The sequence below is a fragment of the Caenorhabditis briggsae genome (genome assembly GCF_000004555.2).
Source record: "Caenorhabditis briggsae complete genome, chrX, whole genome shotgun sequence".
Taxonomy (NCBI): Eukaryota; Metazoa; Nematoda; class Chromadorea; order Rhabditida; family Rhabditidae; genus Caenorhabditis; species Caenorhabditis briggsae.
The window spans coordinates 371309-396979 of record NC_013491.2 but is presented as its reverse complement, the minus strand read 5'-3'; the positions used below and the strand labels follow the sequence as shown (position 1 = coordinate 396979).

The window sequence follows — 25671 nt, the reverse complement described above, 5'->3', positions numbered from 1 at the left end:
TTTTACAGAGTTTTTTTGATAGAATGCGTGGAACTCATTGGTAAATGATTGGTAAAGATGAAGGAAAAGATGAATGACGAAACATTTAAACATTTATGTGAAAGTACGAAAGTGCCAAGTAAAATTAGCCCTGGGGCCATCAATTGATGTGTGGACACGCAATTTGGATGAAGTGTGTGAACAACAAATGAGCACAACGAAAGTATTCTGCTTGAAAAAGTATTCAGCTTCAGAAAAAACGCAAACGCAATTCATACACTAGCGCATAATTCGAAAAAGGCTAACTGTTTTTCTTTCCTTGAAAAATGGGTGGAACTTGCGTTGTACGAAAAATTAACTTAGTCAAAAATTATTAGGGTTTTGAGCATGTGCCTAAAACGATAGACCATGTTTTGATGAGTAAAAATGAGTCATCACATGTGCACATGTGAAGTCATGAAATTTGCGAAAAGTTGTGCACAGATTTTATAATCACAATGAGACAGTGTTCAATGCTGACACAAAATTTTTCTTCAAATTAGAATCCTCGCAAATTGCATGAAAAGTTCCGTGTCTTGACGGAAAAGTTTATTCATTCTTGAACAGCGGGGGTTTGAAAAGAAAAAAAATGTTGGAGACGTAAAAAAACACGAAAAAAAACTAAGAATACTAGAACTGACTACTTATTGTAGACAGCCAAAGCTTATGACTGAAAGTGGTCTTCTGCTCTTATTTTTGTGTCCCATCTCTATTCACAATACTTCGAAGCATAATTAAAATTAATTGGTTTTTTGGTAGCGTAAGGCATGAAACGGATATATTGTCCTAACCACAAGTAATAATTCAAGGAAAAAAACTGAAGAGGACTCATTATTGAAATTGGATATTGGTTTTTGCATCTTGACTATTTGGACTTCTCAAAGTAATTATTGGCTCTCTATAATTGAAAATTGAAAAATAGGTTAGTTGCATATTTTTGTAGGATAGTTGTCCTTGCTGTTAGGGTGAGCGGCGGGTTCTAAGTATTTTTCATTTTCCACAAAATGGGTCTCATGACAGATGAAACTGAATAATTCATAACGTTTGCTCAGTACGAAGAAAGAGCATTTCGAAAATTAAGAGATGGGAGAGTTCTAAATAACCGAAATATAAAAATGAGGGCCGTTTGAATTTAAAGCGGGTAACATATTTTTAATTTCTTTCAATCTGAAAATAGAAAAAAGATATGAAAATGTTTCGGAGCAGACACTGACACAGTCTTCAAAAAACTTCAAATTCAAATTTTCGTTGACAACGCAGCTTTTCAAAAATCAATTCATAAACGTTTTAGGTAAATTAATATCTACAGGGTGGCTTTTAATTACTGCAACGGTATTCAAGCCTACATAACTTTCTCAAAATTCGATGAAAATGTCCAAAATTTTGGTTTAAGTAATATCAGACGCACAAAATTTATAATAATGCAAAAGTTCGATTCCACTTTTTTTCACTAGAACTACAGCCGTCAGAGGCTTCGGAAAAGACGCTACGGCGGCAAGGTGGTAGTTTTGACTTATTAGTATCCATATCTTCTGAAGGGTGGTTTCCAGATAGCTGAAAGCTTGTTAATTTCATGAGTAAACTGTCTAGGTTCAACATCCTCAGATTGAATAATTTATTGGATTCAGGCCTGAGGAGAAAGGGATCCAGTCTTGTGTCTGGTTCAACTACGGAAAACTGAGTTTGAGCCACAATTTGGTGCCTTTGGTACAGTTGGAACACCGTATATTCGTTGGAACACCGTATATTGACTTTTTGAGTAGAATTTAAGTTAAGGCAACATCTTGATTACTTAGATTGGTTTCATAGTTGAATTTGGTTCGGAAATCCGGGAAAACAAGAGATTTTTCGCAATTGTTTTCATCAAAGATCCTGACCGAATCGGAATGCGAAGTTATATATGGGATTTTTTTTCACTGACAGGCAGATGTAGTCCCCTTAAATATATAGAATTACGTAACTTCGGTTGATCTTGTTGCCTTCGACTTAAAAAATTATCTTCCGGAAGTAATGTCCTCGTGTCACCGTGCCGCTGTAGGCTCCTTTCCAAAGCCTCTGACGGCTGTCGTCAGAGTGAAAAGAAGGAGAATAAAAAAAAATTTGGATGGTTATAAGATTTGCGTGTCTGAAATTATTCAATCCAAAATATTGAAAGTTTTTATCTAGTTTTGGAAAAATTATGAAGGCTTGAATATCGTTGCAGTAATTAAAAGCCACCCTGTACATATATAAATGGTAGATATCATGATCAAACCTGTTGTATATTTGAAGTGAATACTTGTAGGAACGTTGGTTTTAAATAAATAAAATACAACAAATAGAGAAAGGTTTTCATTACGTTTTTTTTCTTTTTATCATACATAAGCACAACTAGGTACAAAACCCTCAGAGAATAAAAACAGTGTGAAGATTGAATAAACTTCTTTCGGGAATTCAACAGAAGGAGTACCTGAATTTGATGATCATCCTTTCTCTCGATTCCTCGTTTTCCCAAAAACAATTGGTACAGCATTTCCACTCGGTTAAACACATACTTGAGATCTAAGGCACCACACATACACACATTTTTCTTCATGTTTTCTATTGGACAGACAATTCAATTCCATTTGCGTTAACCTCCATTTTCTTTCAGAAGACTACTTAGTCCTTTTTTTGAAAAGGAAACAAAGACGAACAAAAAAAGAAAGCTTACAACACAATAACAAACAGACAGTAATATATTTTCCAGAATTGTATTTTTATGATTCATTTATTTATTTATTTATTTATTTATTTATTTATTTATTTATTTATTTATTTATTTATTTATTTATTTATTTATTTATTTATTTATTTATTTATTTATTTATTTATTTATTTATTTATTTATTTATTTATTTATTTATTTATTTATTTATTTATTTATTTATTTATTTCAACGAAGGGGAGAAAACCACTAACACGTGAAATGTCTATGAAACTAGGAGATATAACAGGGACATACATTTGTAGTAATTGGGAGATGAAGGAAAAACCGAGTTAGTAATTAGTTGAATTCAAGGCAAGAAAATGTTTTAGATCACAGAATAATAGTCGATTTTTGAAAGCCGCTGACGAGGGCTTCACCGGAAACACTTTGGCGGGTAAAGAGTTCCAACATCTGATTACTCTATTAGAGAGAAATTGAGAGGATATTTTTGTTGAGTTTTTGATAAGTGATTTGAGATGGTATTTGTGACGTCGTATGTAAATTGTATAGCATTTTATAAAAACACTCCACGATGCGTTTTTTAAAATGGAAAATAACATGTTGATCCTCTGATGTGATTTCTGAATAATCAACGAATAATGATAATGGAAACTTAGGTTACTGGAAAAGTAGATCCCAAGATCACGGACATTTTCCACAGGGGGAATCAAAGCTTGATTTAATTTGGGATTCATAACATTGGAGTTGGCATATTTTCTTGTTGCATTGAATTTGATGTATTCGCACTTTTTAGGAGCCGCTTTCATTTTCCACTTCGAGCACCAATTCTCCAATTCAATTAAATCTGCATCAATCAATCTATCATTCGTATCATAAATTTTCAAGTCATCTGCAAACAGTAGACAGTCACTTTGAAATTTGTCACCAATACAATTAATATATAACAAGAAGAGGGTAGGCCCAAGAATAGAGCGCTGCGGGACTCCGGACAATACGCGCCTCTCCTTCGATAGTATATCATTGATTTTGACTTAAAATTTCCTGTCCGTGACAAATGAATGGAGCCAATTTTTTAGTTTGGGAGATATCCCAAAGCTTTCCAACTTATAATCAATTTGTTTATCGGCACTGTATCGAAGGCCCTCTGGAAATCAATATAGACGCTATGGGTATCTAACCCATTTAAAGAATTGAAAACAAGCTTGTTCTGGTAGGCGATCAGTTGGGAAATTGTACTTCTCTGATTAAGGAACCCGAATTGTTTTTCTGATATATTTGTACAGTGATAAAAACAAAAAAGACACATTTTATTCCGAATCTGACGAATGAGAAGTGTTTGAGAAAGAATCCGGATAACGTTTCTGACGAGTTTTTTCCAGTTCGTCCAAAATTCGTAACTTTTTCAGAAATTTGAAAACTAGATGTTTTCTGGAAATGGAGTTGTTGGAATGACTGAACGATACAAGCAATAAACTCACTCTTCTTTTTTCAGCTTAACTGGCCAATTCGGATTATTTCGTATTTTCAAAACTTCTAAGTTTGGACAGTTTTTCTGGATATTGACCATAAAAACAGCAATATTGCGGATCTGAAAATGTTTGATGTCTGAAAAGAGCATTCCAGCATATACTTTACCTTATTATTTCTTACTGCTAGTTCCTTAAGGTTTCGAAATTTGGGCATGTTGAATGAGTTTTCTGTCAACATGTTATTGTCCAGTATCAGTGTTTCTATACACTCTCTGTTTTTTATTAATTCATTGGGAATCGATCTGAAAGGCATAAACAGTTTATGCTTACATCTAATGTTTCCAGAGGTAATTAAGAACTTTTTTGAGTATTATCTTTGAAGAAACTCACGTTAAGTTTAATCCAGTCAGAACAACTTTCGAGTTCACTTGAAGTTTGTTGACTGGAGCTTCTTGATGAATTTGATGTGCAACACACGCATGTATAGGCTGAAATGTTCAACGTAAATTCTGCCTTGAACGAATGTCCATTACCATTTTTGGTTACAAAACTTGAGCACAGGCAGGAGTTTGAGTTTGAATTCGGTCGCAGCTGTCAATATAGAAAGTGAGAAGAGGTGGAGCGAGGGAAAGAGGCAATAAAAGAATGTCTTATCAAGGTCACCAATCCTACTTTACTACATTGGAAAGCTGTCGAATTTCAGTTCTTTCGTACCGGTCACTCGACAAGTTGTTCTTATCAGTGTTTGAAATTGATGACCGAGACCCTCCGACACAGACGACTGGAGCAGAAAACGAACAATTTTCAGTAGTAACAGATTCAGAAAAAAAATCTCGAAAAAAAACAGACGAATTCTTATTGTCAAAACCAAGTTAAGCTTGAACCGTGGCACCAACACAAAAAAACCAAATTTGAATTTTTTCTATGGAACACAAGAAGCATTTTTTTTGGTCTTGAATTTTCACTGTTGACTTGAACACAGTAAAACAAAAAGTGGCACCTCTTCATGAGACAAAAAAATGAGAGAAGAAAAATAACATCTGAAAAAATATTTGTGAATTGCAACATTGACCGACTGTTTTTCCGACACCATCCGTCTACCCATAACCAGATTCTTATCATTTTTTCCAATGGAATACGTCTACATTCCTCATAAATTTTCTTTGTTCTGGATGTCTAATTTGTTTTCGTTTTGATTTCATTATTCCAATAGATAAATGGTCTATTTTATCGTGTGACGTTTTAATGTTTTTTTTTCGATTTTTTTTTCTTCTCGTTCTGGTACCGCCTATCTCTCTTTTTTTTGTTTCTGTGAAAATGGGAGGAAAGATTTTCTTTTTCTTCAAATTTGATAAGAAACATTACTTACTTTTTAAACAGTAGATGAATGCGGTTATGTTTTCTTCTTCTCATTTCGTCTCTTTTTTTCAATTTATTTTTTTCGAGATATTCAATCGATATTTTTTAGGTACTTGGTGTCATGCTGTATTGGTTCTCCGTTCTCATCGTTCTTTTGCCAGTCCTTGCATCGGCCAATGATTGTATATCGGAAAAGAAGTTATTACATTATCTCCAAACAGTTGAGCCAAAAGAAACGTCAAAATGTAATTGTAGTTCGCGATATCGAATTTTTAGACAGCGGTTTCAGCTCTCACTATTGGTGCAACGTACTATGTGAGAAACTGGATATACAGCAAGCGAGAAAACCATTTGGGAGCAGATGGGTACTTTGTGATGAACTGGGTCGTAAGTCTACAATACAGGTTCTGCGAGTTGTATTTAATTTCAAGAACGATAGTTTGGCTTTCTACCATCTCAATCCATGCAATCCAAGAATTGAGATCAGTAGGTGTCATTAAATTATTTAAATTTCTGGTAAGCTTTTTCAGGTAGCGATAATACCTTCTTTTGGAAACCAGATGTATTCTTCATTCATTCTGAAGAGTACGAAGATGATAAAACCTACAGATTCTTCATAAATGAAAACGGGAGCATAACCGCATCAAAAAGGTTTGCACGATTTGAAGTTAAGACTGTTATAAATATTATTTAGAATCACAAGAATCATGCCATGTGAGGTGGACGACACAAAGAATCCTTTTTCTAATGCCACTTGCACGTTTTCGTGGAAATACACTAATTTGGGAAGCTTTGACACAATTTCTGTAGAGACTGGAAAATTGATCACAAAACCGAAGACCAAAGAGAACCTCATTATGCACGATGTCAACTACAATTCAACGTCTGATGACGAATTCCAAATTAACTATCACCTTTCACAACATCCACAACACTTATTAGTTAACTTTTTCTATCCTTCTGCATTGTTCATGGTTCCTGCGTAAGAAATCACGCACCATCACTCATGTTTTGAACACATAAATGTTTTAGATGGCTTTCGCTCCTACTTGGTCCAATGGCGATCACTCGCTGTTGCATTCTAATGACGTCACTAATCCTCCAATGTGTTCATTTCCTCGCAAATGAGCCAGGTCTTCTGGGAAATGGAGGAGTTACGGCGGTTTCTATTTGGAAAACATTTGCATACACTTTCACAATCGGCATTGTTGTCGAGTTGATTTTAATAACACTGTTTGCAAGTATGGGAAGATCGAAAACATGTTGCTTTTCAAAACGTCGTTCATCAAAATATGAAATGGAACCTTTGTATGAAGAGATGAATGATCTGAGACAAAGAAGAAGAGGTAGAAATAAATTGAAGGAACAACAGTTGAACAATACAAAAATATTTTAGGAAGACAAGAAATTGCTGCAGAAAAACTGCGCTCGTGTTTGATATCGCTAGTTTTGTTTTCTTTGGCGTCGTTATTGTGGTTTTCATGTACGGTTTCTGCGCGGAGAGGTCTTCGATGGTTAACATGGTCAACGATTTTGATATGGAGAGTCTGCATATTTTATAAATGTAAATATTCAATTTTAGTTGGTATTTTTTTTTAAATTTTTCCATTGTCTTTCAAGATAAACAAATTCATTTCTCTTCTTGTTGTTCAATTTCAAGTTCAGTGGTCGTTTGTCCAAAGTCGAATCTTCCCTTTGTTGCTTTTAATCCATGACAGTAGAAATAGGTTCCGAATATACTGAAAAAATTAATTGTGTAATATTCGGTATTTGAGATTATTGGAGGGAGTATTTTAAACGAATATTATGTTTGATAACTTGTGCGCTATCATCATACAATGTTTAAACGGCAAAATATAAACTGTTTTCGTCTCTCATATCCAATTGTCTCTTACAAAGGGCGCAATATGAACTTTAATCACTTTCCAATTTTCTTGTCATCCGCCACATGACACAAGTCAGCCAAAAACATTCGCTAACGATTTCAACAGTAATCCACCTATCAATTGTTTTCGAGAACAACACGAAACGACTGAACAGGAAATAAATCAGAGAATGGCGCCATTTGTTATCTTTTCCTTCCTCTCTCATAGTTTGAAAAAAAGAAAAAATTGAGAGATACTGCTGAGGAATGTTTTGTTTAGGGTACAAGAGTACACCGGATATGACATCTAAACTAGTGTTCTATGTTAACTTACAAAACACTTAGCATTGACAACCCAAGAATAACAGCAATTACTCCCGCCAAATTAGTTCGAATCACTTCCTGTCTCGCTTCTTTTCCGGTTTTGTGTTCTTTAGCTATGATATTTTGCTTTCTCCACTTTTCTTCTGTAAGTATGGTGCATGACTTGAAGTTCTGGACCGTTCGGATATACGGACAACCAAGCGAAGGGCAATAATAAGTGTCTTCGGAGAGGGCAATCAGAGAAATATTGTAGTTTGGACCAGCAATCAGCCGATTCCAAAGCCATTTAGCAGCATATGAGTGTCCTTTTCGGTTCAAAAGAGGTTTTCCGGGAACGAGAAGTGATTGCGGGTTACGAGAATGAATTGCCAACGACGGAATAGAAAGTACACCAAATGTTCCGTTATCCGTATTGAATTCGTTCTGAATTTGAATTGTTTCGCATAAATCGACATAAACTATATTGAAAAGTGACATCACTTACTTCCAAATCTACAAAATATGTTTTCCAAACGTCAAACAAATTTCTATAATTGCTGCCAGTCATCTTCTCCAGACATTTACAACGAGGACGCATCAGATTAATGTTTTGCCGATAGGTGGATGCCACATGTACTGGTCCTAATAATACAATGAGTGCTTTTGGAAGTCCTCTTCGTAAAACACCTAGCGCTCGACGGATAGATGTGCGGCTTGGTGGCTCGCATTTTTCACAAAACTGAAATTTTTATTGGATAAGTTTCATCGACCATGCTAATACCTCTTCTGAGCCTGTGACAATGGTTATTAAAGCCCACTTGTTTTTGAGAGTTCTTCCGACATAACGTTGTATCCTATGAACTAGTTCTAGAGCTTGTTGAGGTAAGTCTTCTGTTTCTGCTCCAATCTCTGCTACATTAAATTGGTAATCTGGTAGAGCACTTTTCGAGCCCATTCCGTGAGATATTCCTTCCAAATTGGGCACAAACTGACTCAAGATATCTGAATTTTATAAATATTGTTAATTGTTGGAAGCGCATTTTGATCACTTGGCAGTGTGACCAACCCGTCCATATTTGCATCACCGCCAATTGGAAATGCAGCACCACGAAATTCAACATCGGTGAATGGCCACAAACCACGTCCTGACTGCAATAGGGTATGTTATATGGGAGGGTATACTAAAGGGAAATTACAGCTAATGAGTCTCCCATTGCACCAACAATTCGAATGTCTTCTGGAGACAACTGAGCGACAGATTCTCCCTAAATTGGATCTATTTTTTACATGCAGCCTGTTCTCACAAACCGTATGTAACATAGGTTTGGCGTGAGGACAAGAGAAACTTTTTTCATTTGAGAATCCTCCAGAAATTTCACCTATTTACTGCTTTTCGGTTGTCTAATTGATCGACGATACTCAAAGGAAAAATATTATTTTTGGTATTTCTCGGTTCTAAACCTACACATCATCATCGTCCGGAGATTTTGTAGAAGACGGCGTTGACGCTTCTGGCCGAGGTTTAGCTGTCAGCCAATCATAATCATATTGATCATAGTCAGTAGCTTGATGCTTTTTGATTAACAGCCCGATTATTACCAGCACGCAAAATAGTTGTTTCAACATAGTGTTGAAAAAATGTGAGAAGTTTTCAGAGAATTCCAGATTCGGTTTCAGTTTTACATGAATTTCGTGAGTTTATTCCACAGAGCGAATCGATGGATTTGCATAAAAATGAGATAGTTGTGTGCGTGATACATACAGTCTAGATGAATACAGGGACAAAGAGAAGAATAGGGTACGCGGGAAAAAAACGGAGAAAAACTGCAAGTTGAACGATGGAGAGAATCGAGAAACGTGTGTGTCGAAAAATGGTTATTTTATTCATTCTTTTTGACTTTTTCAAAATCTTCGAGCAAGTCTTCAACGACACCGATTGTGGTTTTCTTTTCAAGGATCGGCGATAAGCAGAAGTATGAGGAGTCTTCAATGACTCGGATCAATTGGCGATGAAGTCCTCCTAAAAGTTAATAGGTAATTCGAACGTTTTGAGTAGATCCAATTTCAAAATGACTTTCTACAAACTATAAAATATTTATCCCACAGGAATGAAGGAAAATGAATGAAAAGCTTAGACAACAACATAAGAAAACCTTAGAAAAAAAACCTTAGAAAACATGCCGACTATTTACTTCACTTACCTTGGCCGTCAACAAAAGCGTGATAAAATAAATTTCCAAGAATGAGACTCAGACGAATTGTCGCGGACCACCAAGTGACTGTACCGTTGGAAGCAGTAGATACTGAAACAAAGATTTCAACGTTTTTTTTAGTATTAGTTACCAATGAGAACAACTATATGGAAAACTGCAGTGACCAACAAAAGCAGTGCGATGTCCGCTCGATTTTCCCGTTGTTGCAAGATGAATCTGCCAGAAATGAAAATTCGACTCAATTTCAATTAAGGATATTACTTGAACAACAATCCAAAGGACAGCAGCGTGACACCATAGTAACGAACAATCACGTATGCTTCGATTGGAATTGATTCGATTCCATGGTCTAGGTATAGACCAAAACGCGGCAGGAACAGACACTGAAGAATGACATGAAGTTCATTAATTCAAAATATGAACTCACTATTGCGCCGATTAGAAGGAAGTAGACAGAGTTCAGAGTGTTCCATACGAACATTCCTCGTGGCAAACGGACGTAGAGTGATTCATTGATTCCGAGAAGTTGAGATATCTGATTTGAATAGTTAAACTCGAAAAATTGAAAAATAACTCACTTTTGATTTGTAAACATCGCCATTGTCTCCTGCCAACTCTCCCACACCGAGCAGCTTTCTCGTTTTGAGACGACTTTGTAGATCGCTCGCCGACTGTTTTCTACTAACAATGGTATCTTCAGTTGGGGCACCCATTTTAGCAAGAAATTTCTCACTGTCTAAGAGCTGCTCGTCGAGCACGTCGTAGAATTTCTCAGCTACCAAATTAATCTCATTCATTGGGAGCCTAAGATTTATATATGAGAAAGTATGATACTTGTGAGAAGAATATAAAGCGGATAAGAAGAGAAACGCAAAATGCGGGGTATGTAAAAATTGTTTGTGAATTAATCCCCAATGAACAAAAACATGACAAGAGGATTTGATAAAAGAATTGAACGAACGGATTAACTGAAAAATGAGAGCGAGAAGAAGCAAAAGGGAGGGGAGAATCACGTGCTAGAAAGAAATCCATCCCCAATTCGATAAACACTTCTTATATGCTATTTCTAGTCTTTTTGCTTTTAGGGAACCGTAAAAAAACGGAAAAGTGTAATCGAAACACGTCCTTCAAATGCGCCTTGCTCATCAAATATATTACAAAAGCATTCAAGAAGCATCTCATAAAATATTTCAATTAACATAAGAAGCTTTCTTCTTGGGTGAGTTATGAATAAATAATGAGGTCGGAGAAGGGAAAAAAGAGAGCTGTTGGTGTTGTTTTTCGAAAAAACACGAGAAAAAAAAAAGAAAAACACGCAATTCTCGTGATATCTGTGTATGATCAACGACATTATTGGCCAGTATTACAGAGCATTACTAAGAAAAAAATCGTCAAGTATTTCCCAAGAGAATTGGTATCGTCACATTGTGACTAATATCTACTATAAATTTTTCCTACTGTATTTTGAGATTATTCGAATAATTGATTGGAATGTTGAAAATGCATTCTGGCGAAAGTTATTCCTTCTTTGCCACCTGGATAAAGGCCTGACTTAATGACTTTATTTATACGAAACTCACATTACGATTCACTTTGAAACCAGATTTAAATAGAAAAAAACTATAACTACAAAAATACTGCCGCATCTCCAAATCAAAAGAAGTGTCAAGTGAAGCAAAGAAATATGCCTGAAAATAACTCTCAACACCACCTCTCGTCTTCTCCGTATTCAGGAGCATGAAAATAAAGTGCCATTTGCACACTACTTTTGCTCTTCACCATCTCCCGGTTTCCGTCTCAACACCCTATTTGACTCGTCGTTTTCCTCAATTCAAACGACAGCGTATTGAGAAAAGGAGAGAAATGCGCTTGAAAACGACGCGGACATGTAATTACGGAAACGAGAAGGAATATGAGTCTATAGAGATGTTCCACTTTCGCCTTCTCTATACCCTTTCTTCTATCTCAACCCTTTTATGCCCATGGGAGCAAAAAAAGCGGCAGAAGAAGTAGAAGTGCTGGTGCGTTTCTTCAAAAAATCATTGACAATAGCAAAAAAGGGAATCTAATGAAGGTGATCGTAAGAATCACATTTTTTGAAACAAATGTGTTTTCATTGGAATGGGTTTCATCTACTGCAGGATGTATGTAAAACAAACTAAAACAACCACACCTAGTTTTTCATGATATCAAAAAAAGACACTTATAATCTCAAGGTTTTACGAGGATTTAAAAAGAAAAAGTTCTCAACTGCAAGGCATTCCACGTTTTGGCGGTGCTCCGATTCTCCGAACTTTTTTTCGTTTTATTTTTATTTTTATTTTCAAGAAAGAGAGGAAATTACATTTAGTATTTATTTAGGTAAAAAACCTGGTATTTTTCCTAATTTTCTCAATCAGTAAATAAGCAAAATAGGTGGAGTACCAGGATTACTTAGAAACTAGTACAAATTATATAATTAATATTATTCTACTTAAGTATTTTCTTGAGATCGCATTTTTATACGTGAAAAACTTGTGTGACAACCATCATTTCATAACCGCTCTTTTGTATGAACCAATAGAAAAAATCAAACCTGTCTTCCGTGAGTCGATGTATGTGTCTCAGTGGTGTGATGGATGTAGTGACTGTGCAGGGTGAAATGATGGTGTCGGTCATCTGCAATGACAACATAAAAACAAAACCCACTTTCTGTGAAGTTTTTTTGAGCTAGGAAATGTGAGAGAAAAAAAAGAGGTGAGGGGAATGCCATCCGCGAGACGCTAATTGTTTTCCACATACAAAGTCAAACTATTGGAAATACAAGAAAACTTTGGCGCCAGTAACATTTTCAGGGTTTATGGAGGAGACTCAAAACATTGAGAAAGGGCACAGTGATGTTTTGTTGAAAGGGATAGATGTTTGTGTTTATCGGAAATATAACATGACAGAAATATTCATACATGGCTTCTCGTCTTCCGTATTTTTAAATATGTACATTCGAATTCAAGCTGTAAACGACAGATATGAAAGGCTTTCCAAGAAAATTTCAATGTGGAAAGCTCTCAATTTGAACGAGAAGTGGACTTATAGATAATTTCAGGTTACAAATGATAAATGTTGGCCGAAACGCATGGCATCTGAGAGGGGAGAGGCCGGAAATTCAATTCTCAAATATATTCTTTCTCGAAATTTAATGCCATCCCACGACGACGATGACAGCTAGTGGCATCTCTCCACATCGTCAAATAAAATTCGTTGGCGTGAAAGCGAATTGAGCTGTCGGCCGAGGTGCAAATCTCTTGTTCCTCGCGCGGATGAAAAGTGAATAGAGCACGATTATTTGAAAGGATGAACTTTTTGCCAATGGATTCGAAGAAAATAAACGAGAAACGAGAAAAGAAGAAGCAGAAGCAGCAGAAGACAGACGACAGAACTTCTTTTGGGGGCAAAGCAAGAAAACTAGTACCCCGCGAGTCCACACTAAATTCAATTGGAAATGAATTTTTCATTGTTTTGAAACCGCATTTCGTGTAGATGTCGATAACATTAGCACCACCATTTTTTAAAAATAATTTATTACGATGTAAAATCGTGAGAAATACAATGACATAAATATTAATGAGCATAGGAAAAGAATAAACGTTACAATTAAGAAATTTGAAAGACAATGCCATGAAACTTTGAGCGAAGTTCTTATTTTTCTCAAAAAACAAAAATTTCCATATCCATTTAACGTTAGTTGGCGTAGAATTCAAATTTTCATTTAAAACCTTTCAAAGGACCATTTAAATTGTAGATTTATTGAAACAAAACGAATTGGAAGTGTTTTATAGAAAATTTCAAGTTGTTTCTCTTGTTTTTTCCAGCTTTCAATTCTACTTCGGCTTTGAAAATAAAAGATAAAACCCAGCAAAGTTTTTTGCCACCATTGTACGTTTTTAATTGCAGAAAAAATTCTAAAAATTAGACTAGCACGACTTTGATTCAAAGTGAAATACATCAAGGCAGCCTAGAAAAAAAGGGAAAACTATATGAATAACAGCATTCATGGATGTTATCTGTTATTACTGGAATGATCATAAAACATTTTTAAGAAAGAAGTCTATTTGTGGGTGTATTCGCGAAGAAAATTGTTGCCCATGAGATTTTAATTGACTGGTTCTCCTATATCTAACTACTCCTCATACTCCAATTCTTTTCAAATCGGAAACAATAATCATTTTTTGTTGTGATATCAAAATTCACGATAATGAAAATGGTAGGAAAATATACGGTATAATCATCGAGAAACTTCAAAAATCATTGTTCACGTAATAAATATCACATGCGAAAACACAAAAAATTACCAGTAAAAGCAACTGAACCTTTGAAAATCTTTTTTTTTGTTTTTTTTTTGTTTCTAAAAATCGTTTCAGCGAGTAATGAAATATTTTAATTTTGAAGGATATCAGAAAATTCTAGAAAATCTTAATCTTATTATTTCAGTCGTTCCCGGCCACACAAGTAATGAGAGAATTGTCCGACGATGAAGGTTGAGGTGGAAAAAAGAAATGTGTTCAAGATTCGTTACATAAACTAGCTCCACCGCAACTTTGTGATTTTGTGGTACCCTTGTGCTCGATGATAAACCACAAACTATCTGTTCTACAAGGGTTTAAAGCTAAAATGTTGTGCATGCTCAAACATTTATTGATTATCTAATGCGAAAAAAGCAGCAAATAAACATAAAATATTTTTGCCTTCATTTTACAGAGCTGTAAAATATTGACAGCGACTTCCTTACTGCGTGGAAATTGATTACGCATAACTCCACATCAAAGTAATAATATTTTGAATATAACGCCGATCTTTTGAGAAAAGCGAAAATGCGCGAGTAAGCTAACAACCAGCGCCGCGCATAAAATATTATGATAGTTTTTTATGGCGTCGTGCTCATTTTGGCCGATTGGTCTGTTTTCCTTTTTGTTACACTTTAGATAAGAAGCTGAAGCTTCATCTCATTTCAATTTCTGGAAAAACTTCCAAAACTGGCGTACTTCTACTATAAATATTTCCCTGTTGTTTTACAGGGACCTTGAACTCTGTTTGACAGTGCTCCTTTTTCCAAAACTTTATAATTTCCAAAAGTGTTCAACAATTTCGGAACAAAATCATTAACAGAATGTGGCCTTCGACTTTTTATTATATTTATGTAAATTAGCAAACCACATACATTGTTCGATTTGCACCGCGTGTCATTGGCGATTGTTGGATGTTGGTACAACAAAGAACGGTCATCAAAGAGACTTTTAATCGATAAGATAATGAATGATTTCCGGGAAAGAATCGAACGGGGGAGGTAAACTAAAGAATAATAAACCGTTTATGTTTCCAGAAAACTGGAACAATAAATGACTAGATGAACCTTAAGAATAGAAAATTACTAGTTTTTCAGAAAATGCCGATTCTTGAGAGACACCCCTCTGTGGCCAGCTTTTGTGCTGAAAACGAGAAAAATAGGTATCCATCAGAAATCTGAAAATCGCGTAGGAATTTTCCAAATTTTTTTAATGTTTGCAATCTAGGTCTGTTTTACAGCCTCCAAGATTTCCAGAAAGATCGAGAATTTAACAGAGAGTTCCAGACTCCTGAAAAAGATCAAAATGGCTAAAACTCAATTGAAAAATACGTTACTGCATGTTATATGGTACTGCTATATGGTAAATGTTATATGATATGGTACTTGAAAGATTTTCATAAGCATTCTAATGTATTTTAAGCTGCTATTTCGGAACGAAATTATCTGAACAGTCATTTTTCTTCAAACTGTAATCCAACAACTAACTACGTGCCAACTTACATAACTCGTCAATACGATACTCTCTCGTTTTCAATAAACTGAATCAATTTAAGGAAACACAATGAGAAGTTTGCAACGTTTAGATTTTCTAACGAGGCATAAAAGTTCAATGTAAGGTAAGAAAACAATTATTAAAACGAAAGAATTTAAATACAAGACAAACGATTATCAGGCTCTTATTCTGGGATTTCACTGCGATCCGTAATCCGCCTTTCATTTTTTTTCGTTCTTCTCTATTTTTACCCCTCCTTCCTATACTCCCTTCTTTTTTTGAAGAGAAAAGGCTTTTAGTGAGAAGATGGAGAAAAAGGAAAATGTGTGTTTGATATCCCTTGAGAATTATATTGGTTAAAAACAATATATTTGTCGGATCTCTCGGACTCTATTCAAAATTATGCAATGCTAGCATGTGCTTGCACTAGACTCCCAAGTTGTCTATAGAGCGCTATGAGTGTAGATAAATGTCATTCATCAATTCTAAACAACATTTCGAGGCCTAATTTTGATATAGGTTCCAGTTGCATAAAAAATCCTCGTGATGCTCAATCTGAGAACGTTGGTGGTTTGTTTATTCTTTGAACAGATCAGATGTAAGGTTAATTCATTTTCGAATACGACTCGGCTATAACAAAACGGACAATTTCAACCTGCGGTCCATAATTTTTGCCTTTACAGTTATCAAACCCTTCCTGATTCACCTGTAAAACACATTTATCTTGTGACTAGCTCTTTGAAAATGTTTTCCAGGGGTTTTCGGAAGTTTCTTTATTGTATCTCTTGTTATTGTATCTTCCTTCAGATCAAGAAATCAAATTGAAAAGGAATGGATTTTGCAATCGATATCGAATTACCACATCAACACCAATATTTGTTAATTTTATGCTAATGAAAAAAGCGAAAAAGTAATGGATATCAAATGAAGGGTGGAGCCTATCTATAACCATCCCGACCGTGCACTCGACCACCGTGGAACACGAAATAGTGTGTGTTGACTAGAGATCGTGCGCGAAAATTGGGGGCGTGGCTTGCAGGCCAGGGAAGGAGTAGACAGGAAAGAGGGGGAGAAGGGGGGGTGCATTCAGTTAGAAGCGAAAGACAAGCCGAAGGAATTTTTGACCATTTTTTGCACAGGATGACAACAACTTTATGGTTGTCACTACTGTTTATCGGATTACCGACGGTATCAGGTTAGCCTTTTTTTCAATAAACATTTTCTTCGCAAAAAATAGAAAAAACAATCAAAGATAAAAGAATTAAAAAATTCATGTTTCTTCATGTTTCTGACTTTTGATTCAATTCAAAACATATTGCTCTAATTTTTGCAGTGGCTTCGTTTGCATCCGTAGAATTGTCACGAAAAAATTCCTATTTTAGTTTGCAAAACCCACTTTCGAAAATAATCTCGGCAATCTTCTTCCTAATTCCACACTGCGAATTCCACTTATAGAATAAATAGAGAAACGCTATTTTCTTCCTGGAGGGATTGCTGACCTGAAAAACAACTCGAGAAATTTTTCTTCATGATTGCCCTTTCCCATTTTAGTGAACTCGAGTAGAAATTTTCCATTTCTTATTGCTCGTTTCTTATTTGATGGTTATATAAGGAATCTCCTTCTTTCTCGCAGACTTTTGGCGCCGACACACTTATTTACATAATAACCTTGAATGTATCTCTCCTATGTTATGTGCGCCTTCGCCCATTTCTCTAGCTGCTTTTTGCTCTCGTTTTCGTGTTGGCTCAATCTGCTCCGTGAAACAAAGTTATTCGGTCCAAGTCGTTTTGTTTTCTGGCCAGCTGAGAGTGTATGTGTGAGAGAATTCGTCATGATTGTGTACTACTTGCATTTGAAGATTTCAACATCTTGAAAAGCACAGTAAATCGGTGCCTGTGTATATGAAACAACAGGAGTAAAGAGAAGACGACTAAGTAAACCGCCTCTCTCTTTTTCTCCAATAAGAAGTTGCTTATTAGCTATAGGTAAATAAGTAGGTTGAAAAGAGGAGAGGTAGGCAGGCAGTCAGAAGCAGCCAAAAAGTGTTCACAGAAAGTGCAGCGCGGGGTGGATCACACAACTTACCAAACAAAACGGCACACACTCGAAAATAGACGACGGGCAGCGACCAGCGCTTTTGATGATTGGCTCGTTTAAGGAGAAACAGAGATAGGAGAAAATGAAGATGAACAAGTTCGGGTGAAGAATGAAGAGGCGAAGAACATGTTTCACAACTAATCCAAACTCATTGAGACAAAGAGTACTGCTAATAGGACGCAAATATACATGTTATTCAAATCTGGCGCATCGGCGGCATTTCTTAACATCAGAAAACTGTACGAATTAGTTCGTAGACAATTGCTAGGGAAAATTTTGGGAACTGTTGAATTTTTCATGCATTCTTGAAGAAAAACTTGTGAACGGAAAAAGGTGTCGCTGGAAAGCAAATCTGGTATATGGCAATTAGGGTTTCATAAGTTGCCGAGGAATTTCCAGGAGTTATTTTCACTGCAAAAAAAGTGTTCAAAAACTAAGATTATTAATATTATTTTATTATCGGAAACAGGAATCTTTGGATAAAAACAATCTCTTTAGCTCCAATATTCTCGAGATAGTAGAACAGTGTTTTTGTATGTTTTCACTATAGCAAATACTTACTTGTTAGCTCAGTAATGTGTCAATGAAATTGTATGATGTTCATCTTTTTGGATGTTTGCGATGCTTCACAAATCGCAACACCAAACAGAACCCATCTCTTCCGTTCTATCGAGTCGCATGAGCAAAAACTGAATTGAGTTGTGATAATTGTGGAATCATCTGATTACCAAGAAATGAATTTCAGGATGGACATTGACTGTCAGCCCATCAGAAGAACGACTACAAAATAGGCGGTCTGGGGACAATTTTCTTGCTGTGTGTAAAGTGAAAGATTTCGATGGTGCAGCTAGTGATGTCAAAATTGAATGGTTCAGAGATGGGAAGCTTATTCCTCGATTTGGAAGGTGAGAAACAGAGCAGCAATATATCATGAATTGTGAGAAGGCCAAGAAAAAGCATATGGTCATCAATTACAATCAGAATTTGCATCTGTATCAGCAGATTGGCGTTTCTCCCTTTCTGCTTATTTTCTATTCATTTCGCCTATTCTCCTTTTGATGACGTAATATTGTGCATGATGAATTGCTTGCAGTACCATGACCATCGAGCGAACCTATTCAAATCAGTTGATGATCAATCGTCCCAAAATTTCTGACGGAGGAAAATACACTTGTCAGACAGAAATCCATGGGGAAAAACAAGAAATTTCCGCAGATATTAGTTTTGTCGGTAAGTGGTTTGATGTTCAAGCCTTGAGAAGGTCTTTCTTGTTATTAGAAACCTTTTTTTCTGTAACCCGAATCCTGTTTGAAAAACCAAACAGCAAACGAATTTTCAGATCCCCCAAAATTCGTCAATGTACAAAACGAGCAACACCCTGAAGAGGGAACTCGTGCTGAAATCGTCTGCGAAGTGGTGGGAACTGATCAACTCGAGGTGTTTTGGCAGTTTAATGGCGTTACCCTGGACGAAAGTAAGTGTGTCTAGCCGCGTGCAATATGACCTTTTCCACTAAATTGCGCAACTTGCGCATATATGTCACTCATCATCGCGTTTTGCCATCTGATCACACTATCTGTCTATTTTTCTGTCTCCGTTAACCTCCCGAAGAACACTGGCCATTCAAAAACCGAACAAAAGGGCAAATCATCTCCCATCCAAATTTATAAAATAGAAACAAAACAATGATAATTATGGGTGGTTTGTTCTGATCAAGAAAACCGAGAAAATACACTTCCTCTAGTGACCCTTAAGCTGATCCTTGCGGACTGTAGGTGTCGGCATAATGCAAATAATTAGATTGAGCAATTCAATTTGATGCCTTCCGAGAAAAGATATTGTATTCACGAAAAAACGCGTTCTGGCAGGTCAAGTGGCGCTTAGCGAATCCTAAGCCTTTTGTTGTACTGGCGACTGAGATAATCTAAATTTGCGGCCATCTGGATAACCTGTAGCATGAGATCAGACACGAGAACAAGAGGGGCTATTCTGACGTAGAAAAATATAAATAAAATTTTGAAAAATTCATAATTTTAGTCATAACAATTATTTAAGTAAAATCACATTGGACAATCCAGTTTTTTGGAGAAGTAAGCTCTGAGTTTCAACATCATGATTGGAAGCATGCTGAAAGTATTTCCAAATTTAGAAATGTCAAACAACAGCCTCTCAAAACGGACCGTTTCAATTTTTTGGAATTTTGAAAAATTCCCTTTTGATATATGTTGAAATTGGAAGAACTGATGAAGACAACATACCACATATGTCTTAGCAAGTTATTTTTGTAACCTTTTCAGCTTCCCAACGTGGCTACGAATTCTCCGAGAACAATCAGATTCTCTACATCCCACACTTCACTGCTAAAAAAGACGACGGAGTTTATAACTGCAACGCTGCTCAATATTCATCCTTCGAAACCCTTTCAGTAAATGTTACTGGCTATGGTGAGTACGCGTGCGATTTGTGTGGGAAACGTTTCAATGCGTTTTTCGTATAACTCTTAGTCTTCTCCATATGTCCCATCCTCGCACTATAGCTCACACATTAATTATATTTCAGCGCGCCCCACAATTACGGTATTTGATGTGCCAAATGGAAACCGCGGAATTGAGGGACATACGATCGAGCTCAAATGTGGTGCCGTCGGAAAACCAAAACCAGCCTATGAGTGGTTTTTTGAGGTACTTAATTTATGATTGCAAAGCTTCTACCACCTGTCGCACTGTTTATCAATTAGTAATTCGAACCTGGCAAGCGCGGCATTCTTTTAGTGAAGAGGTGAGGTGCTCTTGTGATGCCATAATGGAATTAGCCCAATATAAACACTTTAATGTGGGGAACATCTTTAGAAGAATTTTTTGAAAGTTTGAAAAAACCCATTGACCTTTTTAATCTTGTGACCATTTGCACTTTTCGATGTAGTTGCAAAATTCACCTTCTTCTGTCTCTTTCCGTTTAGTATAGCTGCTACCACCTGTCATTTCGCGCTTCGGGCGGATATCTGTCTCTTGACATTTTTCAACTTTCGGGTAAGTCATTGGAGTTTGTCTGAGAAGTGAAAAAGTAAGGTTAAAGCAAACATCGAGTCTTATTCTTCTTTTTTCTCTCTCCCGCACACTGTTCTGCTACCAGCATGATCCATCAAAGTGCGGCTTCTCAGACTTCTTAGCCCTTTCTTCCTGTGTGTTGCGGTCCTCAGTTACCAAGCGAGTTGAAGAAAAAATTGTATGCCATGTCACCTTGACTATCCCTTTTGTTCAGAAATGTCGGGAAGTATCAAAAGCCAGAAGTGTGGAAAGGGCAAGAGGTCAAAAAAAATGGACGGGAGAAAACTTGCGCACTATGTCTAAAACGTAAATAGAAACAGGAAAACAATTGAGAAACTCAGTTAACTACGGAACAAGAGGAAAGACCTCATGAAAAGAAAAGAAGTTAGTTAGACACCACCCGGAAAAATGGAAAGTTATGCCGAGAAAATGGAGAACTGAGTCTCTAGGGAACTTTTTCTTGCCACTAACCACCTAATTCAATTTGCGGTAGAATTAAAACCATGAAACGAAAAATGTGTAAAGGAGCAATGTGTAGAGAAATAAGGGACTGTTTTCAGTTACATCTTGAAGAAGTTATAGTCACAAGATATTCCCATTACCTAGGAATTTATTTCTTTCCCTCAGTTGTCAATTGTTTAAAATGCATTATTGATGAAGACGAATATTGATAGGAGGTCATGAATAAAATAGATCAACAGACACACCGGCGTGAAAGTTAGCATATGCATGAGGTATCACGCGAGAGGTCATCTGTGGTGTGGACATTGACTCAGTAATAAACCAATTATTATCTCAGCATGAGGTGAAGATGAGGACTTCTCAAAGGTCACACTTCTTTATAAGAAAATTATTGTTGTCCATAGTTGCAAACAAATTATAAAGGGATCTCTAATATTGGAAGCTGAAAAGATGCTTGAAAAATACTGTTGAAATCAAATCAAAAAGAGAATTGTTGTCAGACTCTAATTTCTGTTGCTTTTCTATTTTGTTCGATTCTCAAATGCTATAACATAGCCGTGCAATTATAGATAGGAGAGAGTAGTCTGGCAATATATGTTTTTCCTAGCTTTCAACCTATTCTATGATAGAATCTCCGTAAAAATGATCTGTGAAAACGGTCATTCTTGTATTGTGAATCCGGTAAATTCAGGTGAACAACATTTGACAATAAACCGTGCAGATGTTTCTTCCTATTGTTAGTGCCGGAACAATAGTAAAGTAAAACTTAATCGCTTCCCCTTCTCCTCATTCTTCTTCATATTGAGAATAACAAAGTGATCGCTCATTCATGCTCAGTCAGGTATCCTCGTTTTCTTCCTCGTCTTCCCCTTGGTTCCCTTCGGCTGTCAATGCCTTGAGCCGGCTGTCAGGACCTACAAGAACACTTATTATGATTGAGCGAAAAAAGAATGTGAAACTAGGGGAAAAGAAAGAAGTAAGCGTACGAAAACGCATGAGCAAAGTATTATATTTCCTAACAAGAGCGTTTTGTGTTTCTGAATACATTTAGTTTATTACTTCGTAGGAAAAGAAAACAATTGAAAAACAAGGGGCCTATCTTATCTATAACCAGTTTCAAAAGATAATTACAATTTCATTGATATGCCTTGAAGGAATGTATATTTCAGGATGACGAGGTCCCGATCGCTCGTTCTGACAAGCACAATGTCGACGAAGGTCTTCTTATCATCGAATCGTTGAATTCAGAAGATGCCGGAACCTATAAATGCATCGCTAACAACACTGTTGGAACAAATGAAAGAAGCTTTGAATTATCTGTTTTCTGTAAGCAAATCGAACACTGAATTAGTTCCAATGATTAGTTATTTAGTGAAGCCAAAAGTCGATTTGAAACACGATCATGTTGTCAAGGAAGGAGAAGATGTTGAACTTGTATGCAGCTATAATGGAGGTGGACATGTCACAGCTAAATTTACCTCTGGATCACGCGAATTCACGGTCAAGAAGGACCATTCTGAAGAAGTTCATTCTGAAGAAATTCCAAAAGAAGAGACTGATTCCCAGGAAACTGGAACGAAAGAACCTTCTACTTCTGAAGAAACGGCCACAACTGATGAAGAAATTGAAATTAAATCTGCGGACTCCTCTGATAATGATGAGAATGAGGAAACAACCGCGTCTAACAACGATGAGGATGATCACGCTGATGAGCAAGAAGAATCTAAGCGGTGGAAGAGAGTGAGTTAGATTTTTTTTTGAAAGGAAAACCTATAATTTTTACAGTTCGCTGACGATGTAAACTCTGAGAGAATAACTTTGCAAGCAGAAGAAAACAAACTGATTCTCCACATCAAAAACATTGCTTTGGAAGACGCTGCTGATTACACTTGTGCTGTTACCAACGATGCCGGAACAACTAACAAAGTTACTCAAGTTGGAATTATTCGTGAGTTTTTTTTCGAATTTCCAAGGTATACATTCTAGTTAATTTTTTTCAGACCCACCAACCCTTCGTCACTATACTGGTCCACATGTTCGATCCTTCAATGGAAATACTGTTTCTATTTATTGTGATGTTTCCGCTGTGCCAAGTCCAAAGTGGCATTGGTATAAAGATGGAAAGGAGGTGGAGGCTAACGGAGCTTCTGTCCAAATTGATACACAAGCTTCTTCCACTAAACTTACTTTGGAAACATTTTATGGCAGTGATAACTTTGGAGTTTACATTTGCAAAGCTGACAATGGAGTTGGAAAACTAGAAAAGCAGATTGAAGTAATCAAAGTTGGTGAGTAGAAACAGAATACATAGTACGAAGTATTAAAAACTCTATTCAGTGGCCCCACCAACCCCAGAGGGAATGGATTGCAAGAAATTGATTTATCCAAACTATGGAAAATGTGCCGTTTATTCTGATTTGTACGAAAAGGAAGAGAGCAAACCTCAGACAATCGACTTTTTGGTTGCCAAATTTGAAGAAATGGAATCCGATTACAACTGGAATCACGCTCGAGCTGTTTCTGTTCCGTTTGAAGAAGATATCACTATTCCAGACTTAGCCCCTAACACACAATATGTGGTCAAGGCTCGCGCAGTCAACGAGGCTGGACACAGTGACTACACCGAGGAGATCAACTTTGAAACCACAGATCCATGGGTGCCACAGTCACCACAACAAGTTACAATGAAGTGCTCGGATTATTGTACAGTTTCTTGGGATACGCCAAACAGTCATGGAAGTCCATTGCTCAAATATAGAATCACAATTCAAGAAATGAGATTAAAAAACGCAAATGAAAGTAAAGAAGAAGAGGAGCATCACGAGAAGACCGAGAGCACAAGCAGCAGCCAAAACTCAGGTGAAGATGAGGACTCTGTGGACAATGTGGAATCAACCACTGGTGATAATGAATCAGAAGAAAGCACCGAGAACACAGAAAACGCCAGTATTGAAATCACGGAGCATCATGAAACATCTCTCACAAACCAGCATTCGGCTGAAATATTGCCTACAGATCCAACCACATCCGTGGAAAGAGATAGCTTAGAAATGGTCGCTTATGGCAGTTTGATGGTTTTGGAAGTAGATGCTAGCGAAAATCAGTTGCAACTTACAAACATTAAATCACATTCTTATTATAAAGTTGCGGTCTCAGCTGAAAATGCAATTGGACAAGGAGAACCAGCAGAATTCGAACATCAAACAAATGGTGAATAGATAATTAATTTGATTTCAATAGTGATTGAACATTTTCCAGAATCTCCGACAAAATACGACGAAGGATTCGATACCACACATCTGACTATTGCCATAGCCATTGGTGTGTTGGTCCTTCTTCTTCTCATTGATCTCGGATGTTATATCACCAATAGATGTGGATTGATTTCGTGTATTTGTCTAAACTTATGTGGAAAGAGTTCTGGAGGAAAACAGAGTGATTTAGAATCTGGAAGGTAGAAGGAAAGATATCTGGAAAAGTCATTAAGATTATTTTTGTAGAAGTGGACCAGAGAGCAATCGACTTTTGGATTCCAGTGGTGCTAGGTAAAATGTGTTTGTGAAGAAAAAACTATATGAGTTTTTGTGCAAGAATGTTCATTTTAATGTCCATTTTTTGGTGAGTGAAGTTATACAGTGAACGTCATCCGTTGAATTACTGTGATTTGATTATAAAGTGTCTATATTTTACTTTCAGGTTTATGGAACCGCTCACGACTACCGTCTAATCACTTCTTATGTCAATATATTTTAGATTATTGACTTTTTGTTCCTATTGGGAAGCTTTGCTTCAACATTTTCTCTGGTCAAAAATATTATTTTATTCTTTTTGCTCCACTTTCAATTGCCTCACGCCTCCCAATTGACCACGCTTCACTCGGAACGCCGGGTTCGTTTTTCATACTTAATTTCATCCTGAAAAGCTTTTCCTTTTTTTCACTGTTTCACTATTTTATGTAAATTTAATTTCTCTAATGAATTGATTGGGTAATTATCAATAGAAAACCCGCAAAAAATAACAACATTAAATCCAAAAAGAAGGAAAATGCATTTAGGTATCACAGATTGGAGAAAGAAGTGCATCAAATAACGTGCTATCCATGTAAGCTGACGTTGAGAGTAGAAGATCCTGGAAAATGTTAGTTATAAGCTCGATAAATTTCACCAATAATTTTCCACACCAAATAGACTTAAGAAGTTCACATTTATGAAAAAGAGAGTACATAGAAGGGTTAATTTTTTAAAAATCGCATGCAAAATTGAGAATAAATTACCAAAACATAAAAATAAAGAAGTGGACGTGTGTAACAAAAGAAGTCACAAATAATGTTGTAGAT

At 36.3% G+C, this 25671-nt stretch overlaps 7 protein-coding genes across 7 annotated transcripts; 2 read left to right on the top strand and 5 right to left on the bottom strand.

Annotated features, from left to right (window-relative positions):
• Positions 1-3036: 3036 nt before the first annotated feature.
• Positions 3037-3441, bottom strand: CBG27389 (the record flags this gene model as incomplete). The annotated part of the gene is made up of 1 exon (XM_045238708.1): positions 3037-3441. One exon carries the CDS (start codon positions 3439-3441, stop codon positions 3037-3039), a length of 405 nt encoding a protein of 134 aa, XP_045098752.1.
• Positions 3442-3779: 338 nt separating this feature from the next.
• On the bottom strand, positions 3780-4013 carry CBG27388 (the record flags this gene model as incomplete). Its single annotated transcript, XM_045238707.1, has 1 exon — positions 3780-4013. The coding sequence occupies one exon, from the start codon at positions 4011-4013 to the stop codon at positions 3780-3782; it is 234 nt and encodes a 77-aa protein (XP_045098751.1).
• Positions 4014-4181: 168 nt separating this feature from the next.
• Positions 4182-4712, bottom strand: CBG08131 (the record flags this gene model as incomplete). Its single annotated transcript, XM_045238706.1, has 4 exons — positions 4182-4295; positions 4343-4478; positions 4567-4664; positions 4710-4712. The coding sequence occupies 4 exons, from the start codon at positions 4710-4712 to the stop codon at positions 4182-4184; spliced, it is 351 nt and encodes a 116-aa protein (XP_045093684.1).
• A 944-nt stretch (positions 4713-5656) lies between these two features.
• Cbr-lgc-32 lies at positions 5657-6931 on the top strand (the record flags this gene model as incomplete). Its single annotated transcript, XM_045238705.1, has 5 exons — positions 5657-5780; positions 5812-6021; positions 6066-6186; positions 6230-6517; positions 6568-6931. The coding sequence occupies 5 exons, from the start codon at positions 5657-5659 to the stop codon at positions 6929-6931; spliced, it is 1107 nt and encodes a 368-aa protein (XP_045093683.1).
• Positions 6932-7165: 234 nt separating this feature from the next.
• Positions 7166-9328, bottom strand: CBG08129 (the record flags this gene model as incomplete). Its single annotated transcript, XM_002643213.1, is given in 9 exon segments — positions 7166-7274; positions 7734-8146; positions 8208-8441; positions 8484-8704; positions 8752-8851; positions 8899-8967; positions 9011-9082; positions 9087-9120; positions 9168-9328. Coding segments are annotated over 9 exon segments (1413 nt in total).
• Positions 9329-9582: 254 nt separating this feature from the next.
• Positions 9583-10712, bottom strand: CBG08128 (the record flags this gene model as incomplete). The annotated part of the gene is made up of 6 exons (XM_002643212.1): positions 9583-9722; positions 9904-10005; positions 10046-10131; positions 10177-10298; positions 10343-10450; positions 10494-10712. The coding sequence occupies 6 exons, from the start codon at positions 10710-10712 to the stop codon at positions 9583-9585; spliced, it is 777 nt and encodes a 258-aa protein (XP_002643258.1).
• A 6156-nt stretch (positions 10713-16868) lies between these two features.
• Positions 16869-24884, top strand: Cbr-ncam-1 (the record flags this gene model as incomplete). Its single annotated transcript, XM_045238704.1, has 13 exons — positions 16869-16923; positions 18572-18731; positions 18920-19076; positions 19166-19313; positions 20124-20270; positions 20386-20507; positions 22490-22661; positions 22708-23075; positions 23121-23283; positions 23336-23623; positions 23673-24545; positions 24594-24789; positions 24836-24884. The coding sequence occupies 13 exons, from the start codon at positions 16869-16871 to the stop codon at positions 24882-24884; spliced, it is 2898 nt and encodes a 965-aa protein (XP_045093682.1).
• Between the last annotated feature and the right edge of the window lie 787 nt (positions 24885-25671).